Source organism: Triturus cristatus, chromosome 5_1 (assembly GCF_964204655.1).
Source record: "Triturus cristatus chromosome 5_1, aTriCri1.1, whole genome shotgun sequence".
In the NCBI taxonomy this organism is placed as follows: Eukaryota; Metazoa; Chordata; class Amphibia; order Caudata; family Salamandridae; genus Triturus; species Triturus cristatus.
Window position 1 is genome coordinate 148,793,974 of NC_140587.1, and position 19,182 is coordinate 148,813,155.

The 19,182-nt window shown below is 43.6% G+C and overlaps 1 protein-coding gene across 2 annotated transcripts in view; it reads right to left on the reverse strand.

Moving 5' to 3' along the window:
* LOC146830440 (ranBP-type and C3HC4-type zinc finger-containing protein 1-like) overlaps positions 1-18,763 on the reverse strand; it is a 540,476-nt gene extending 521,713 nt beyond the window's left edge. The window contains exon 1 of one of the 2 annotated variants that reach the window (XM_085604678.1): positions 18,267-18,763. In XM_085604678.1, the coding sequence (XP_085460804.1) occupies positions 18,267-18,518 (252 nt within the window). In that variant the 5' untranslated portion in view covers positions 18,519-18,763. The remainder of the gene's footprint in view (positions 1-18,266) is intronic. The other variant, XM_085604679.1, reaches the window with a different exon arrangement.
* Between the last annotated feature and the right edge of the window lie 419 nt (positions 18,764-19,182).

The window sequence follows — 19,182 nt, forward strand, 5'->3', positions numbered from 1 at the left end:
GTCTGTTCCGGACAGAGCTTGGTCCAAATTGGGAATGGATATTATAGGGCCTATCAATGTTGTAAAAGATAGCTATAGATGAGGAATTGTACTTATTATTTTTTTACTGTGGTCGGAGGTGAAATTTGTGAGATCGAATACTTCAGAGGTTATCGAATGTTCATGAGAGAAGGAGCTCCTGATAAAGTATTGACAGACAAAGCAGTTCAATTTACGTCTAGTGAGTGAACAATTTTTAATCACATTGGTGTGTCAAACACACCAAAAACGTATTTGTACCAAGCTCACAGAAATGGCCTTGATGAGAGATGTAATAGGGTCTTCAAGGACAACATTCAGTTGCCATTGCCAACAGGTAGGATTGGGGCAAGGAAATGAAGGATTTACTTTGGGCGGTTCGCACCACTCCCACCAAGGTCCATTCACTCTTTTCAAAGGCCTTGAACATGCGACCAAGTTGGAAGGTCCATGGATTGGGGGTGGGGGTGGAGGGGTATTTCCATGGTGGAGCAAGACTCATCTGTAAAGTTGAAGCGTGAAATGTCACAAAGGAAGTTCGCTGCTAGTGTGACACTGGAGAGGGCACATACTTTGTCCATCAAACCTGGTATGTGGTCATGGTACAGCTGTCTCATTTTGGGGTCAAATGGAAGTCCAAATCCTCTCAATCGAAAAAAAGTCATTAAAGTCCAAGATTGAGTGGTCATGGTGGAGGATAACAAGTGGTGGAACAAAGAGAGGTCGTCGCCTCAGTGGAATGGAAATGCACATGTGGGATGTAAAGGTGGTGGTGTTGTCTGCGCTGAACAGGGATCAGGTAGTCCGCTTATTTTAAGGCCACTCTGTGGGAGGAAGCCTTCCACAAGATTTCAGGACTATGTGTAACCGGTCATTTATATAAATAAATGTGGAATGCGCCTCAAACTTCTGGAAAGTATTTTTCAGGTTGAGTAAGTTTTATTTTAATATTGTTGTGTTTAATTTGTTTTTGCAAATAGGTTGTAAGGGAAAAATCGTGTTGGGATCGGATTCTGGCATCAGAATCCAAATATTAAGATGATAATGTTTGGAATGGATACTGACCAGCAGTTGAAGCGGTTTCCTCTGCCTAGTCAGTAGTGTTACTGGTATTTCTATTGCCAATAAATCATTTGGAACATACCAGCGGGTCCTGTGTTTTTTCCCATAATGAGTTCAAGTTTCAGATGGAGTGGTATGAATAGGAGGTAGATGAATTAACCAAGTCACCAGGGAGGTTGGTTGGGATGAAAAACCTAGGTTAGATAACTCAAGGAACAATATATGTGAATATATACACGATCTTGGAATTGTGCACAGCACCCAGTGTAGGATCTGCAGTGCAGGGAGTGTGTAGTCATCAGGTCATAAGCCCAATATCAGCCTTGTTGCAAGGTTTGGGCCATCTGGAACTTCAATAGTGCCTTTGTTCGAACCCTTAGCCCATAAGATCAGATCATTTGAAAAGAATTTTGTGTACCGATGATCAAAGAATCTAGAGAACAAAATATTTTTATGTACAGATGACCGACTTGTTTACCTAAATAATCCATTAGCCTCAGGCTCCACGGTGTTGCATACACTAGAGACATTTGGTCAACATTCAGGGACCAAAATCAACTGGTTCGAAAGAAGACTATCCCCTATGCACAGCAAAGGGATACAGATCTTGTGTCAAGGCCACTGGGATTTGGGTAAACACACAAAGTATCAGATACCTCAGGATCAAACTCGTTCACATAGAACATGGAGAATATAACCCCGCTGCTGGAAGGTTCCAGCAGGGACATTCAAACATGGATGCCTGTCTGTTTATCAATGACGAGAAGAATTGTGCCGCTGATAATGATCACCTTTCTCAAGATGCTCAATCCTTCCACCCTCCCACACGGTTTTATGCACTCCTTAACGTCCCTTCTGAGATCATTTCTATGCACTAGGGGTCAGACCCTAGTCTCATTCATCAAATGCTACAAATCAACATACAAGAGCGGCCTAGCAACGACTAATCCTACGTCTTACACATATGACTGTCACAAATGAGTAGATCTCCTGCATCCAGATACAAGCTATAGCAAATACAGCATATGTCACCGAGCTGGGGCAAAGGCTTCCCAATTCCATTCCTATATGGAGGGACACTCCCTTCAGGCACACCCTCAGCAGCAAAGGTGGTGGTGGAAACATGCAAGGCCTCGACCAAACAAACTGGATGGGCCACAAAGTTCACTGGACAAATCCCTCTGTGTTAGACAACACATTCCCAGATGCTACCTCCCTTGGGGGCTTTAGGCGATGGGACAACTAGAGGATTGCAACACTAAGTGATGTAGTGGCAGGAGGAACACTAAACACCTTTTATGAAAAAAGATAGGAATTTAGACTTCTCCCAACTAGGTTTTATCAGTACCTCCAATTTAGGCATGCCATTATGGCCCATTTAGCATCTCTAGTCGGTATCCCTGAATTTAGTTCCTTGGAGGCAAAGCTCACTGTGTCTCAATTCCCTTCGCAAGGGAAACTTCTACCTGTACAGACCCCTGATTATAAACTTCCCAGACACTATCAATCAGCTCAGGCAAACCTGAGAGAAAGATATTGACTACCTCGAAGAGAAGCAATGGAAATTCAAACTTTTTGCTCCAGAGGGAGCTGAAATCACAAAAAGATTGTGTTTAAAACAGTTCAAATATCTACATACAGTCTACCTGACCACTGAAAGTTGGAGGAAGCCAACTGTTACTGGATGGAGGTGTAGCATGGACAGAAGTTGAATGCTTGAGCTACCGATAGACATCTGGAGCAGTTGGCAAGAATACCATGCAGACGACGAATGCCAAATAAGTTCCCAAGAGGAAAAACTCCACTAACATGGGGGTCACAGTCAACACAAAATTGTCAGATCTAGAATCATTCTTTAAGCAAAGATATGTATATGTATATAATATATGCAAAAAATGATCTAAGAACTTGTATACTGGTGCTCTGTGAGATTATATTATGTTTATGGCTGCGTTGCTGTATCTGGCTTTTAATGCAAAACTCAAACAAAATCATTTCAAAAAGAAAGTGTCTGTTAGTTGGCCCTGTGTAAAATAGCACAATAAAAGTATATGTACATGAGGCAATTACTTTGACAAGCGGTCTCATCTGAATAGAACCACTACCAGTGCCTAATCAAGCACACCACCTACCTAGATCAGATTATCCCACACTGGATTTTGGAGACATGACTCGCTTCTAGGACTAACTAGAAATAATATTTAACTATAAATGAATACAACAGCATCAATCTTATAGACACTGAGAAAATATACGAGGCTTCTTCAGCCATAAATCCTTATCTTCATGAGGAACATAATGTTTCAGCTAAAAATCATGCAATTATCAAACACAAATAGCACGGATAATTTATCATAAATAAAAACAAACAAGCACGTAAATATATCAGAAAACGTGTTAAAATGTAAGATCTAAAATTTCAGGAAAGCTAGAAGCTACTACTATCTCTTGGACAAGCTCCTAGAGGTGGGTGAGCTACTGAGAGCTCGAGCCAAGGTCGAGCCTGAACCCTGGCTCAGCTCGAGGTCCTGTTGGAACCTTGAGCCCATAACGGCTCGAGCTTTCAAGTGGCTTCAGCATGCCACTATCCCTTCACCCAGGATGTGGCGTTACTGCCAGAGCTGCAGACTTTGTAACCGTGGAACCAGGTTTGAGACTTGGCCTCAGTTCAGCAGTTTGTGATTCTGGGTAAATCATTTTATCTCCTCCTCCCTAGAAAAATGTGTCCCCTTTTGTAATTTAAGTGGTGCTCATGTAAAGCACTCCAATATCTTCAGGTCGACCTTGTGCTATATTAAAACTGCTGAAAAATGCACAGAGATAAAAACAAAGCGTTAATATGAAAAAGTAAAGACAAATAGATACGCATGTAGTAGCTGGTTTGTACAAAGTGAAACCAGAAAAGCTGGATAAATAGCAGCTTCCCCGCTGAAATTTTGTGATCTTAGGCAAATATTTTATTTCATCAAAACTCCTTTTTCTTCATTATTGCGTTTGAAAGCACTTTCAAATCTGTGAGTTCAGAATACCAACTGTACAAAAACCGATTAGGTTTGATTTAATAGACAAAAATGTTGCTCTATAAGGCCACGTGCAGGGTTTACGTGAAAAACCGTCTTGCCTCTTAGTTCACAGGTTAAAAGATCACTTTATAAAAGTACTTTGCAGTACAATAATGTGATGTATTAATGTCAAAGCTTCAACCGGTTAAAGAAAAACACTTTTTGGAAATTTGAAGAGAGTATCATATTTTAGGTGAGGTTTACTGTATGATTCACATAGTAAATATTTTCAGGGCCGAGCCATGCCCTTAGCACGGCTCTCCCTGTTACTTTGTTGGCTCGCCCACCTCTACAAGCTTTGCTACCACTACCTAATCAAGCACTCCTCCTACCTAAATCACAATATCCACCATTGGATCCTGGAGGCATGAATTGCTACTAGGACTAACTTGGCCTTATATAGAACTAAAAATAATTTCAAGAGCATTGAACAAACTCAAACATTGGGAAAATTTAGAAAGGCTTTGTCGGTCATAAATTCCGATCTCCACGGGGAACGTTGGGTAATCACATAAAATGCTGCCTTTAACCCAGATTTGTACTGTGTCATTGTAGTTCGATAAACACTTGTTTCCAAACAGGCAAAATATAGAAAGTTGTTTGGGGGGCTGGTACACAGCAACCTTAATTGCCTCTGGGAAAAGTACAGAAAGACATGGTCATTTTCTCAAGCTCATATAATTCTGTCAATCAGCGAAGCTCGATTAGACCCTGGTTGGCTTGGTCCTAAAGCTTGTAACTGCAACTCCTTTAAAAACCTTACCAGCATCACACATATATCTGTAGCATGAGTCGTCATCATAAATACTAGATGACTATGATTTTGCCTGCTGTTGGCACGTGGGGCCACAAATACCCGATGAAGCCATTGATAGCCCGGAAGGAGGGGCTTGGCCGGCCAGAGCACTTGACCACACAGGACCAGCGGGCTCAGGAGTCTGATTTTGCCTGCTGTTGGTGCGGGGAGACTACAACCTCCAGGAGCCATTTTGAGCCCTTGAGGAGGGGCTTGGTTAGCAACCAATCATTTGCACTCAATGAATTGATATTGATAATTCTGAACCCCTCCCATCCCCGGCTTCATTAACCCCTTGAGTGCCCCGCCCTTTCCCCCTCCTGTGCCGGGCATTGTATTAGCGGGCGGGGTCCATGACGAGATAGTCTCGTCATGGGCACAGCGCAACCGCGCTCCATGACGAGACTATCTTGTCATGGGCACAGAAGGGGTTAAGCCCTCAAGTCATTTCATCACCTTAAGAACAACAAGATAAATAGGAAGGGAAAAAAGAGAGAAAAAGTCTGCCACCGCTCAGCTGCGTCTGGCAAAGACAGGTTCCCCACCTAATTCGGACCTGTTGCCTACTGAGGAATATTGCAGCAAAATGTCTGTTTTTCTGTGGGAACAACCAAGTCCCCTTCTTGAATGTCTGGAACATATTGACAAGCAATTGACCAGCCTTCGAACGGCTGAGATAGGCAGGTGTTTTCCCAATCTAAATCCCAGGGTCTGCACTCTATATATTGTTCACCCAGTAAAAACTCCAATAAGGAAGTTGGATCACGGAATACGAAGGAGAACCCGCCCTCCCAAGTAGTTGTCCCGTGTAAAATATCCTCAGCAGGTGCCTACGAGCTATTGCCTTGCATGACATCTGTAGCTGCCTCACGTCCCCGCTCAAATGAACATTACATTTTAAATTCAACGGATAATTGTTCACTTGGGCACCTGAACACCTTTGGATGATGTGATGGGTGTGTTCGTTCCCAACAACAATTCTAAATTTACCTCATGCATCCTGTTGCTAAGTGCCGGTGCTAGCTGGGGTACCGCAGGGATGTGGAATTCCTATAGTCCAACACCCGGGACATATTGTTTGGGGTCAAGGGCAACAAGTTTTCATGTATATTTTGTCCTTGGGACAAATAGGCCCAACCCCCTGTAGCACAAACCCTTTGGCTGCCAGTTTGCAGTACCACATTATGGATTAAGGAAGGGCACTCTGCAGTTAAGGTAATATTTTTGTCCACATGTTAATGATGTTCAAACTTGTATTTATGGTTCATTAATTAAAAGCCTTCATTATTAGGATGAGCGCTCCAAGTGAATGTTGTAAGCTCTGACTGCACTACTGACAGTGGTTCCAGTATAAAAATGTGTACACACATTTTCAAAGTTTAGCAGTATGAGGCTATGTATAATGTCCCCATAATACGGTCTGATTTGATGCAAATATTTGCAGAAGCTTGAAAGCAAGATTGATGATTCTTTGCTTTCGAAATAAAATAATCATAAAAAAATGAAAGCAGGAAAAAAAACATTTAGCTGAACTACTGTAAAATTTCAGGTACCATTTCTTTGCAGTATCATTAAGTAACGTGGTGATGCATGCTAGTGTTTCCCAAAAATATTCATAATGGAAAATTAGTGTAACCAGTTTCAATAACATTATGGGAAACAAAAATAAACAAGCATTGGCAAAGCCAGTAGGTCTGAAATTGGTGGCCAGCTTTTTAGTTTTGTCAATGTGCGACTCGTTTTGGCATGGTTTTTGTAAAACCTTATTGGTGTGGGAGCTGTTGGGCCCTCACTATTATAACAAACACTGGTAAAAGCAAAAATTTTTTGGGGTCTCAAAAAACACACACTGCCACAGTAGTTACTGGCACTTAACAAAACTACTTGCTGTGCCTATATGCTCCTTGGGAAAGAGCAGAATGCGGTCACTCACAGTGAAGCCAGCCGATACAGAGAGAGAGAGAGACAGAATTTTAATCAACGCAAAAGGTCATGGTCAACGCCAGACCAAATTAGGGGTTCAATTATTAAAGAAAGTCTCAAATGTGTACCCATGGTGTATGTCCTTGCATTAAGTGCAACTATACCGCTTTCATGAATTCCCAAGAATTTACAGAAGTAGGACAAGAAATAGTATGCCTAGAAAATATTTGTAAACTGCATTTTAGCATGAGCAAATGTGCATGTGTAGATTTGCTCATTCGAAAATCTAAGTGTTTGCAAGTTCACTTTCCCTCCAACCCCTTTCCCCCCCCCCCCCCCCCCCCCCCCCAACTCTGGAAGGTTTACACGCCTGCCATTGTCAGGAGTAAATTTCCAACATTTATTAGGATGGGAAAAGATTATGGAAGAATAGTTGAAAACCCTTAAAACATGCAAGTTAGTAGGTTTGCACAGACTCAAAAGGGCATTCTTACCCTGGAATTTTTGCTTACCACCACCTTCAGCCCCAGTATGTAGATCTGTGAAAACGTGGCAACATAAGGGGATTGCAAGTATTCAAACACTACTAAGGTATAAACCCTGGCATAATCAGAGAGGCTATATCAGAGCTCCTATATAATGAGATTGCCACCCTAATCTGTCGCTTCACTACATGGCACCAAAGGGACAAGTGGATTTTGTTACAGGACAAGTAGATTTATGAAGCATCCTGCCCCATGGACAAGTAGATGTTATTAAATTCCACACCCCTGTGTACCGCCTTTAAGGCGTAATCAATCTGAATCCTGGGAACAACTTTGAAACCAAGTAACTCATTAGCTTTTCAGGTATTAGAATTTCAATGTGATGGAATTCAATAAGATCTTAATGATACGCAGAGATGGTCGGGTGAGGCCCTCGAATATAAAAAAATAGAGATAGAATGCATTGCGGTTATCTCTCGATATCCGGGGTGAGAAATCTTAGTTTGTAGAAGCATTAAATTCCACACCCCTGTGTACCGCCTTTAAGGCGTAATCAATCTGAATCCTGGGAACAACTTTGAAACTAAGTAACTCATTAGCTTTTCAGGTATTAGAATTTCAATGTGATGGAATTCAATAAGATCTTAATGATACGCAGAGTTGGTCGGGTGAGGCCCTCGAATATAAAAAATAGAGATAGAATGCATTGCGGTTATCTCTCGATATCCGGTGTGAGAAATCTTAGTTTGTAGAAGCATTTTTTAAAACTGTGTAATATATTTTAAATTGTTCATTTTTACCTGTTGGTGCTACTGTTCTCTTGGTGCAAGTTCTCGCTGCTCCGAGGCTCCTCGCTGCTCTGAGGCCCCTCGTTGTTATTTCCTGACCGGCGCAGCCGAGTTAGGTGCTGGCGCCGGCAGGCTAGGAGGGTAGCCATCTTGGGGGAACGATTACGAGAGCGGTCCAGTAGTTGGACGCTTCCGTCACGGCAGGCCAGGTATTTTAACTCACTTTCCAGTTTGGGCTCAGTCTTGCTCACCCCTGAGGCGGAAGCCGGGGGCTCTTTTCCTGATATTTTTCTGCTCACGGGCACTCACTCGCTATTTGTAGAAGCATTTTTTTAAACTGTGTAATATATTTTAAATTGTTCATTTTTACCTATTGGTGCTACTGTTCTCTTGGTGCAAGTTCTCGCTGCTCCGAGGCCCCTCGCTGCTCCGAGGCCCCTCGTTGTTATTTCCTGACCGGCGCAGCGGAGTTAGGTGCTGGCGCCGGCAGGCTAGGAGGGTAGCCATCTTGGGGGAACGATTACGAGAGCGGTCCAGTAGTTGGACGCTTTCGTCACGCATTTTACTGAATATAAGGATGTCACTTCCCCGTCCGCGCAGCGGGCGCGCCAACGGCAAGCCAGTCTGCGCCCGATCGGGGCTCGGGGCCAGTACCCCTGCCTCTTTTGTCTCCAATGACAGAAATAACATAACACACATTAGGTATACTATAGGTGACCTACTTACCCTTCGCCCCATTGTGCAAGACAGTTGCCGCCATATTTTATCATTGGCTTCTCCTATGTTACAATGTACGACTTGCGGCTTCTCCATTGCGGGGGATAGAAAGGAGGAGTTGAGGCTGTTAAACATGAAGCTGACACTATTAAACTGCAGATCCCTCAAAAAACACAAACTAGAAATATATGATTTGGTGCTTGAAGGTAATCTCGATGTTCTCTTCTTAACAGAGACCTGGTTAGATGAAGCCTCAACGCCCGATACCCTGGAAGCTGTCCCCGTAGGATACAACCTGCTTAGAATTGATAGAGAAAGGCAGAAAGGTGGGGGATTGGCAATGATTTATAAAAACGACCTACACTGTACCTTAGAGAAGGTTACTTTACCCAATAGTGAGGGTGGTTTTTTTACGATTAAAGCCAACCCAAAAAATGTTATTAATGGACTCTTTTTATACCGGCCCCCAGGCAAGACTTCACAGTTCTGCAATAATTTGACAGAGCTGATATCTCAGCATGCACTTCGATACAAGAAATTTCTTATTTTGGGAGACCTCAATTTTCACTTCGAGGACCCTAATTGTAAGGAGGCACAGGCTGTGATAGATGCTTTGAAATCACAGTCGCTCAAACTGCTATCTACATCCCCGTCACATCAATTGGGCCACCTTCTAGACCCCATTTTTGCTAACTGGGAAGGGGTTAAAGTTGCCACACCATTGCAAATTATATGGTCAGACCATTTCGCTATTCCATTTGAGGTTGAAATTGGCCCACAGGATTATAGTATGATCAAACCTAAACCACAGAAGCGCAGAGACTGGAAGAAGTTTACGAAGGAAAACTATAAATCCGCTCTACTTAAAGAATTCCCATCTCCCAGTGATACTTTGTTTAAAGCTTGGGCTGATTATGAAAAATGGATGTCTAGGGCTTTGGACATAGTAGCGCCATGGACACTCAAGCCCCCCGCCAGGAAAACTAAGACCGCCCCCTGGTTTTCTAAAGAACTTAAAGAAGCAAAAGCTAAATGTAAAAATACTGAACGTAGTTGGAGGAAAAACTACAATTCTGGGGATAAGCTGAATTACAAAAGAGAACTTAAAGCCTATCACAAACTTGTAAGAGCAGCCAAAGGCGCTCATTTCAAAGAACGCATTGAATCGGCAAAAAATCCTACTAAGGAACTTTTTTCAATCTATAAAGAGCTTACGGTTCCTACTAGATTAGAGGCCCAAGATATCTTGTCCAATGAATTATGTGAGGATATTGCAGATTTTTTTGTAAATAAAGTGGATTTAATTCACGCTACCTTTACAGGTAACATGCCGACTAAACATTCGGTAGTGAGAAATGATGCTGCTACTATACCTCATTTGTCATGCTTTAGAGTTCCTGAGAGGCTAGATTTGCTCACCATTGTTAATAGCATTCAGACCGGCTCTCCCCTGGATGTGATCTCCCCTAATCGTTGTAAGGGAATATTGGACTGTATGATTGAGCAGATTGAACACTTGATTTCCTTATCTTTCCAGGAGTGCTATGTGCCTAACGCATGGAAAACAGCACAGGTTATACCCCTGAAAAAGAAACCCAATATCCACATTTCCCAGTTACAAAATCTACGCCCCATCTCTCTCCTCCCCTTTTGTGGGAAAGTCGTGGAGAAGGTAGTAAATAGTCAACTCATGAAGTTCATTGAGGAAAACTCTCTTCTCCACCCCACACAGTCAGGGTTCAGAACGGGTTACTCTACAGAGTCGGCGGTGCTCTTCTCCACTGAATGTTTGAGACAAGCTGCGGATGAGGGGCAGCGTTGGTTCTATTAGATCTTAGTGCAGCATTTGACACCGTGCTGCACTCGACGCTGCTGTCTCGCCTCTCAGATTTGGGAGTTGAAGGACCAGCCCTGAAATGGGTAGAATCTTTTCTAGATAACAGGAGCTTTCAGGTTCACTGTCCTCCTTACAAATCGACTCTTCGCAAGCTGAGACATGGGGTGCCAGAGGGCTCAAGTCTGAGCCCCACGTTGTTCAACCTATACATGGAGCCCCTAGCACACATCGTGGATGCTTTTGGTGTGGATATCGTCACATATGCTGACGATACCCAACTAATAATTAAACTTACCAACAATCAGGCAGAGGATGCCAAAAACTTCTCCAACTGCATGAGAACCGTGGCAGAGTGGATGAACAACAACTGCCTACGCCTTAATGGCGATAAAACAGAACTGTTGGTGGTTGGAAAATCCCCCTCGGCCTGGTCCCAGGCTTGGTGGCCACCAGAATTAGGTGCGATTCCTGTCCCGGCAGACTCCGTTAGAAATCTTGGAGTTTTGCTGGATGCGGAGCTTTCTTTCAAACAGATTAATAAAACTACGGGAAAATGTTTTGGAATATTAAAAACTCTTTGGAAAGTTCTCACCTTGCTCCCCATTAGTGCCAAGAAAACATTGATTCATGCCCTAGTCACTCCACACCTGGACTACGGCAATGCTCTTTTCCTAGGCCTAAGCAGAAAAGGTATACATCAATTGCAGTGCATCCAAAATGCAGCCGCCCGCCTGGTACTCAATCTTCCTCGCAGGGCTTCTGGAAAAACGGCATTACGGAAACTTCACTGGCTCCCTATTGAGGAGCGCATCAAGTTTAAAGCACTTTGATTTGCCCATCGCATTGCCCAGGGTAAAGGTCCAGGTTACCTGCGTAATCTCCTTACTATCCATCGCCCTATTCGTAACCTGAGATCTGCTGGAGCGATGCTGTTCCAGCTTCCTCGCGTACGCAGGACCAGGATGGGAGGTAGCTCCTTTCGCCTTCTAGTGAGTAGGCACTGGAACAATCTCCCTCTTGACTTGCGCATGGAACCCTCGGAAACTAGATTTAGACTTAACTGAAAACGTACCTTTTCCCAAGTCAATAATTGTCTCTCTTTAACCTAAGATCTAATTTAGTTTCGGACTTCGGCCTTCCAGGGGTACAATAGCATTTCTTAGCACGGGGACACACCGTTTTGAGTGTAACCAGGCGCTCTATAAGTGGTTTTATTATTATTATTAGTTCACAGGCAGGGGACAAGCATTCCAGCTCGGGGGTGGTCATCTTTCCTTTGGGTTTTTTCTATAAACCAGATTTGCAATCATGTACGAGCTCACTAACATCAACTGACTGCCTGGTACTGTGAGCACAAGCCAAGATGTATATAGTGTTCAAGCAGAGTACCCACACTCCCCTCCCATTCAACTGCACCCCATCTATAGTAAATCCTAATTTACTACCATCCCTGTAAAGTATTTTGAGCTGGAATATAGCCGGCCTTCGTTCCTGACTGGCAACTGTTCATAAGAGACTAGAACATTTTCTTGGTCCAGGAGACCTGGGACTCCCAGCCACTGGCAGTTGAGGGGTTTGAGTGCTTAAGTGTGCCTGCCAAACTATCACAGCATTGGCTTGCCTCCGGGGGCTTACTATATTAGGATTAATCTATCATGCACTTGCCCAGGCCCTGGAAACGCCCAAAAAGTATTTTCAAGATGTATTCATTAAAGGTAACCCAAGTTTGTACATGATTAATTTTTATAACAATGATTTTGTAAACATACCAAATGCAAAGTTCCCCATTCTGTTTGAGTTCATTGGTTCACTCATATCAAAGACCACAGTAATGGGATGTGACCTAGCAGATATATTAATGCTAGGCTGGGCCAGTACCCTATGTCACGCGATGTAGAGTATTCTGGAGGTGGAATGGATCATAGAGCCAAGGAATTAGAAGCCTTAGTAACATTCTATAATCGGAGTAACATTATGGATCTAGGCGGCACTAGTGAAACGGGATTGCCCAATTATAGGGATAGAGGTTGTACCTCAATATTCGATTCCATTTTCATTTATAGTGGCTTAACCTACTAGTGCGTGGAGTAATTATACCCTCAAATGTTGGCGACCATAATCCATAGAAGCAGGAGTCTCTATCATTGGGGAAGGCATCCAATGCAGTTGAGGGGATTAGTTAACCTCAACAATCTTCTGATGGCCTTAAGTTGGTAAGGAAACTTCATGACCCAGTCCAATTCCTTCAAACCTAAATAGAAGATAACCGGGAGCCAACTATGTGATGTTTGGAGGATGAGAATGGTAAGGACTTAGTAGCCTGCTCTTTTGTTGTCCTTTGTACATGCATTAAAAAAGCTCTTGTCAAACCAGTCAGACCGAAACATGCTGTACCATGGTGGTTTTATAGTTAATGTTTGAAAGCCAATCGACAGCTTTGTAACCTGCTAATCCTAGAGGCCCAGTCACTGTAGCCACTTGATGTAAGCAGTATAAAGCTGTAATTACAAAGAGGAGGAATGGGGGTCACTACCCAGCAATGGGACAAATTAGTTCAAGCAGCATCTGTGAAGGACTTTAAGTCTTTCTGGTGTGCGCGGACTGCTATGCGGACTGTGACCTCAATCAGTTGTCACATTTCTAGTGAACCCTGGGTGTCCCACTTTTCTAAAATATTCTCTGTCACAGCACCTACCAAACAGTTCAGTACGACTGGCAGCAGACATCAGGGTATATCGATCTCACTGTACGAAGTCGTTGAGTCTATCCGGCAGAGTGCTAGGAAGAAGACACCTGGGCTGGAAGGAGTCCCTGTAGATTTGATAAAGTGCAATATTGATTTGTGGGCGCCGTTAATGGCTTATGTTTTTAACAACCTTCAAAAAAGGAAATCGGTCTGATCCCAGCTGCTATTGCCCTATTTCACTTATTGATACATCTGCGAAAATGTTAGGTGAAGTCATTTATGATAGGATCATAGAATGGGTGTCAGAAGACTATATCCTACATAGCTGCCAGTATCGTTTTGGAATCATGTGGAAACAATTGAGCAATGCCTGAATCTAAATCCAATTATCAGCAAGTATACAATAGGTAAAACAATCCACAATATATCTTGCCTTTATGGATTTGTCCTCGTCATTTGATTGCATAAATCACTCGAATCTGTGCAGACCCCTTCTAACCATGGAAACTAATGAGGCACTCTCGTACATTTGTTAGCACCCCTACACGAGAACATTAAAGCCAGAATAAGATTTGGGGCAGATGGTGAACTCTCTAGTGAGATTGAACTCTCTAGTGAGATTGAAATTTCTTGAGGTGTCAGGCAAGGTTGCATACTGGCACCATTACTTTGTATACTCCATATAAATAATAAAAGCCCCTATTTAACTATTACGTCTGATGTTGCCAAGGTTAATGGTCAATTCCTCCCCATGCTGCTATAGGTGGATGACGTAGTGTTGATTATGGCCCCCACACCAAAAGCTTTGCATCTGCCAGTGACTTCTTTCCCTCAATTTATGGCCAAACTTGATCTTCTCACAAACTTTGCAAAATCGTATATGATCCAAAATGAAACTGAGTTTAATTTGCAGTTGGTACTAATTGATTAGATAGAAATAGTACTTTTTCTTAACTCGTGATCATTTTTGATTCTTCAGGCTCGTGGGTGCCTAATATTACACATCGTAGGCTGAGGCTATCTAGAGAAGTTGGCTGTCTGTGTAGCCTGCCACAGCCCCCTGGGGAGAGGGCACTTTCCTCACTTTTGCACATTTATACTACTCAGTGTCCCTGTGGCAATGTACATTGCCAATATATAGGACATTGCTAATTGCTCAGCTATTCAGGAGGAATCAATTTTGTAGAAAGGTTTTGTTAGTCTCTCTATCCATCTCTCATTCTATTTTTCATGAGGAGCTGGCCTGGAGTTATATGGTGGATTGTATCAGAACTAGCCCCCTACTTTTGTAGTTATTCATTTGGCGAACTGAGGAAGTAGCCCTCAATCAAGCAATCATTAAAGATTGCCTAGTGTGGTGTGCGATAAGGGCCTTAATATCCCATGGCTATTATGTGTGAAAAAAAACTTTCACTAGATAAGCTGCCTTATGCCTTCGCTGAGCTCTGCTCTAGCGGGAGACTGGATAAAAATTATGTGAAAGCGCTAGTATTAAATTATGCCCGTTCACAAAGATGCTTAATGGAAATTGTGGGGTGGGGGAGGGGGGGACAGTTTTAGTTTACGGTCACTTGAGAACAGATAGAGGGCCAGCACAATATTTGTTCTCAATATTTGTTTAATGCATTTGCGTGCTATGAAAAATCCTTTTTATCCGCTTTAGAACTGACAGTTATGTACCTACTTTACTTCCCTTTGCGCTTTCAGAAAAGTGTTAGCATGTGCCCCTGTACTTGTGATGGAAGATCTGCTCAATGTTACATTTTCTTTTCTACTGTAAATTCTTTATAAAATACACCAAACAATTTTCAATTCCATTTATTAGATCACGTAATTCTAGGCAGCGCAGGCCAGTTATACGCTTCCAACACCAACTGGCAGATGTTGATGCTGTCTTTATAGGTTCTTATTTGAGATCTAATGTAAGGTCACGTAGCACTAGGCACTTTGAGTGATGTATTCATTTCTTTGATCACTTTCTTGTTTTTATTGAATAGAATTAGTTGCATTGTAATATGAAATTACGTTTTTATATGCACTGTTATTTGTATGATATTTTAATCATGGTTTTAATTTGAATAATGCACTTTTAAGGCTGCTTTTTGCACCCGCGTAAAGAAATTTCTGAATCTGTAGCTGCCTCAGTCAAATATACGAAATGTACAAAGAGAATAAGAACACACAAAAGCTCAAATTTAAAGCCTCCTATAAATAAAGAAGGGGTGGCAAAGAAAACGTGGAGAGCTGTTACTATCGAACAATGTTTATAAAGGTAAATAAAAAAAATTAAGTGAACTGTAGGAGTGATACAAGCAGCGATGCTACTTTTCTGGATTTTGACACTGTGGCAGAAAGTAAGCCTCACCCATGCAAAATTAACGAGGCTAAAAATGTGGAACAGGCCCAAAGCTCAACAGCTGAGAGTTTACTAAAGTAAGAGCTGTAAACCATCAGTTACCAAAGAGAACTCTCTTACAGGTTACAGTGGACGTCTGCCTCTTGAGACGATCATATGTTGGTAGTTTATGAACACTTCCTACCGGCACGCCCCTCAAATCCTTTTCGAAACAGAGCAAAAGATTTTGCAACAAAAGTCTCTCTGTGAGATTACACCTCATAGTTTTCTAACAAATGAGAAACATCCACCATCTTCAAGGTCAAAGGCGCTCAGCACAGGGCCAGAACCATACCAGAATTTCAGGATAACCACTTTAAATGAGTTTCATTCATATTAGTGGTAGGTACATTTATTTTATGCGGAAATCCTGAAAGTCTGTTTTAGATCCAGCTTCCTAGACCTACACTGGATAGGCCTGTTCTTGCTGATGCGCACTTGCCTGCATGCTTCATTGGATGACATCTGAAAGCTCTATTTGCCGACCATTGATTGGCATTTTGATGCGACACATGAGAAAAAATACTTCTGTACACGCTTTACGTTCAATGCTAGAGGAGGCCGGACATGTACTCATCACATCGAAGACAATGACATAATCTTATATATGTCAGGGGCTTTCAAACCAAAAATAATGCACAGGTTTAAATTTGGCATTGTCATGGAGGATGGCCACTCTATTGTAACAAAGTAGGAGCTGTGACCTTAGTAGCAGACTGGTATCTTAAAACATGTTCAGACTGATCCCCAACACCCCTTTAACTCTACTGCATGGTGAAACTTCCTAGGCAGGGGGGAGAAAGGTGTGAACGCTATTGAGTGGTTTTGACACCTGCTCTCCTGTAGTGCCAATAGGCTGTTGTAATATTATGAGTCAAAACCACTCAATAGCGGTAAGCTGTCATTAGCTGCTGGCCTGCCTGCACGTGGTGATCTCACTAACATGGTGTTAGATGTCCACGTGCCCAGAGTGCTACCATAATAACACTGTTGTCAGCTGATAGTACTCGAAGGTTTGATATTACTCTCGGGTCTAAAGTTGATAAACTCGCTGCACATTCTCTCATGGTATTGTCGGTAAATTGGTGTCCTTTGCCACCCCCTCTCCCAGAGGAAAGCGATTACGACGCGTTAGCAGATGTTGTCCCATCATCCAACGTTAAATAGGTCTCAGGGCAGATACACCAGAGGGGCAGTCATTAGATATCATGCTGTGCAACAAGTGCTTGTCCATCCACTTTTGACACTAGAATCACTTCTTAGAAACTGATGGCCATCAAGATGTTAAGAGAATGTTTAGAGTTGTGAGTTAATTGCATCGGTCTACGTTTCTCTGCCATCAGTGAGCTGGGAAGGTTGCAGACCCATGACTCCCTGCCTGCAGCCTCACATGCTCCCTAGAGCTCAAGGCGCTGTCACGAGCTGCCGCGGGAGGCTTGCTTCGGACTGTGAAATGTGTACATGATCCGTGTTGGCGTTCGAGTATGAGAGATTTTGTTCATTAAGAAGTGCAGGTTTGTGGTGAGGTGGATGTGGAAGGGGCAGATACGACTCACAGTAAAGGGTGGGTACAGGTGTTGTGAGGTGTGTTGGATGTGAGGGTCTGATAAATAGGGGGAGGGGGCCTTCTTATATAAGTGTCAGAGTCAGAGGCTGACTTTCTACCAACAGGGCTGTCAAGTGGATGTCAGAGACTAATAACAGTAGAGTCTGTCATTAAGTAAGCGCGAGAGGCAGTCGTTACTCGGGTGTCCATGTCTGACCCCGTATGGTGTCAAGAGAAAAGATCACTAAGAGCAAGTGTGCCGCGGGCCGCCATGGAGAGGACATTGGTTGGGTCTTATTGAGCAATACAGACAAGAGTTGTAATAATATCGGCAGTAGGTGTTGATACAGTAAAGATACTTTTATTAGGTCATAGTAACACCTGCAAATTATAGCGCTTTAAATGGACAGAATGACTCAAACAAAAGCAATTTACCATACAGTTATCAATAAACCCGCAAACAGAGGCGACCTTTGTCAGGTTAGCGCCCTGGGTGGAGAGAAATGTGTCGCCCTCGCAGCTGGCGAATAAAACGAGGCCGTGGAGAGCCCATTTTGGGTTCAGAGGTCAGCCCTGGGTTATTTCATACAGAGCAGCGACCGGCCCCAGAATACATCTCTGCACCACTGTCTCCTGTATTATGCATCGATTAGCATCTCAGTTGGTGCCAAATTGTTTGTTGGAGGGAGGTAATAGTAGTGTGTGTCAGCAGAGGGTAAAGGGAGTGCAAAAATGAAGGGTGTTAAAAACTGCGCATGCAACACTGGAGCCAGGGACTCTGCAAGACCTTAAAGCACAGAGCTCATTGCGCCCCTCTGAAAATTGGCGCCTTGGGCCCCACCCGCAACGACTTAATAGCAAAAAGTACAGACCATCGTTATGTCGGGGGTGGGATATGTCAAGAACTACCGCCCCCCCCCCCCCTTCACCCAGCCCACCCCGTGTTCTTACCGGGCTGCGCACCTGACTGTTCCTCAGGGTCAGACGGAAGCCCCCGCCGCTCCTCTCCGGGTCCATGCTGAGCTGCAGCCGCAGGTCCTCCGCGGGGGTGTCCCCTCTGGATCCCCGCACCCCAGGACACGACACCCGCACGGTCATCAGCACAGTGGGCAACAGCGAGGGGGGTCCGGGTCCCAGCGCCGCCACCGCTGCAGGCACGCCGGCGAAGGGCGTGGCGCCCTGCCAGGGGGGCGGCACGGCCATCCCCACCCGCTGGCCCGCCCGGAACGAGCCCCAGCGGTGTGGTCAGGTCAGGTCAGGTGTGATCCCGGGCGCGTCACCGGTTGTAGCTCAGCCGCGCCCCGCGAGGCGAGGTCACGCGCCCCTAGATGGCTGTCTCCCTCGCGCTCCTTCCTGGGTAACAGCAAAGCCCACTTCAGCGACTAGCAAGACTCGGAGTGGCAAAACATACACAAACCCAGGCGGCTGAGCAGGCGCGCGTTCTTTCCGGGAGTCGCTGAGGGGAAACGGATGCTGTCACCCTCAGGGGGTGGCCATATTAGAAAACATAAATTTTGTACATTTGGGTCGTAAACCGGTCAGAAACCAGAGCCTTTTTAATGTTTGGGATTCGTATTCGCAATTTCAGCACCTTTTTTTTTATTTCAATCACAATGACTTGAATGACCGTTCATATAAGGTAGAATATATTACAAGCAATGTGAATCTACTTTATTCTTGCTAAATTCCTTCTTGTCAATACTAAATAGAATGGTGCTGTAAAGGTTTCCGTTAACTTATAGACTTTTCAGTTAACTGTACTGTCTTTGCAGGTCCGATTGCAAATCTAACTGTTACATCCGTTCGACATGGCCGCTTTATTGATCTAGAAAGGTCTGTTTCCCCAGTGTAACTTTCTACTTTCGTT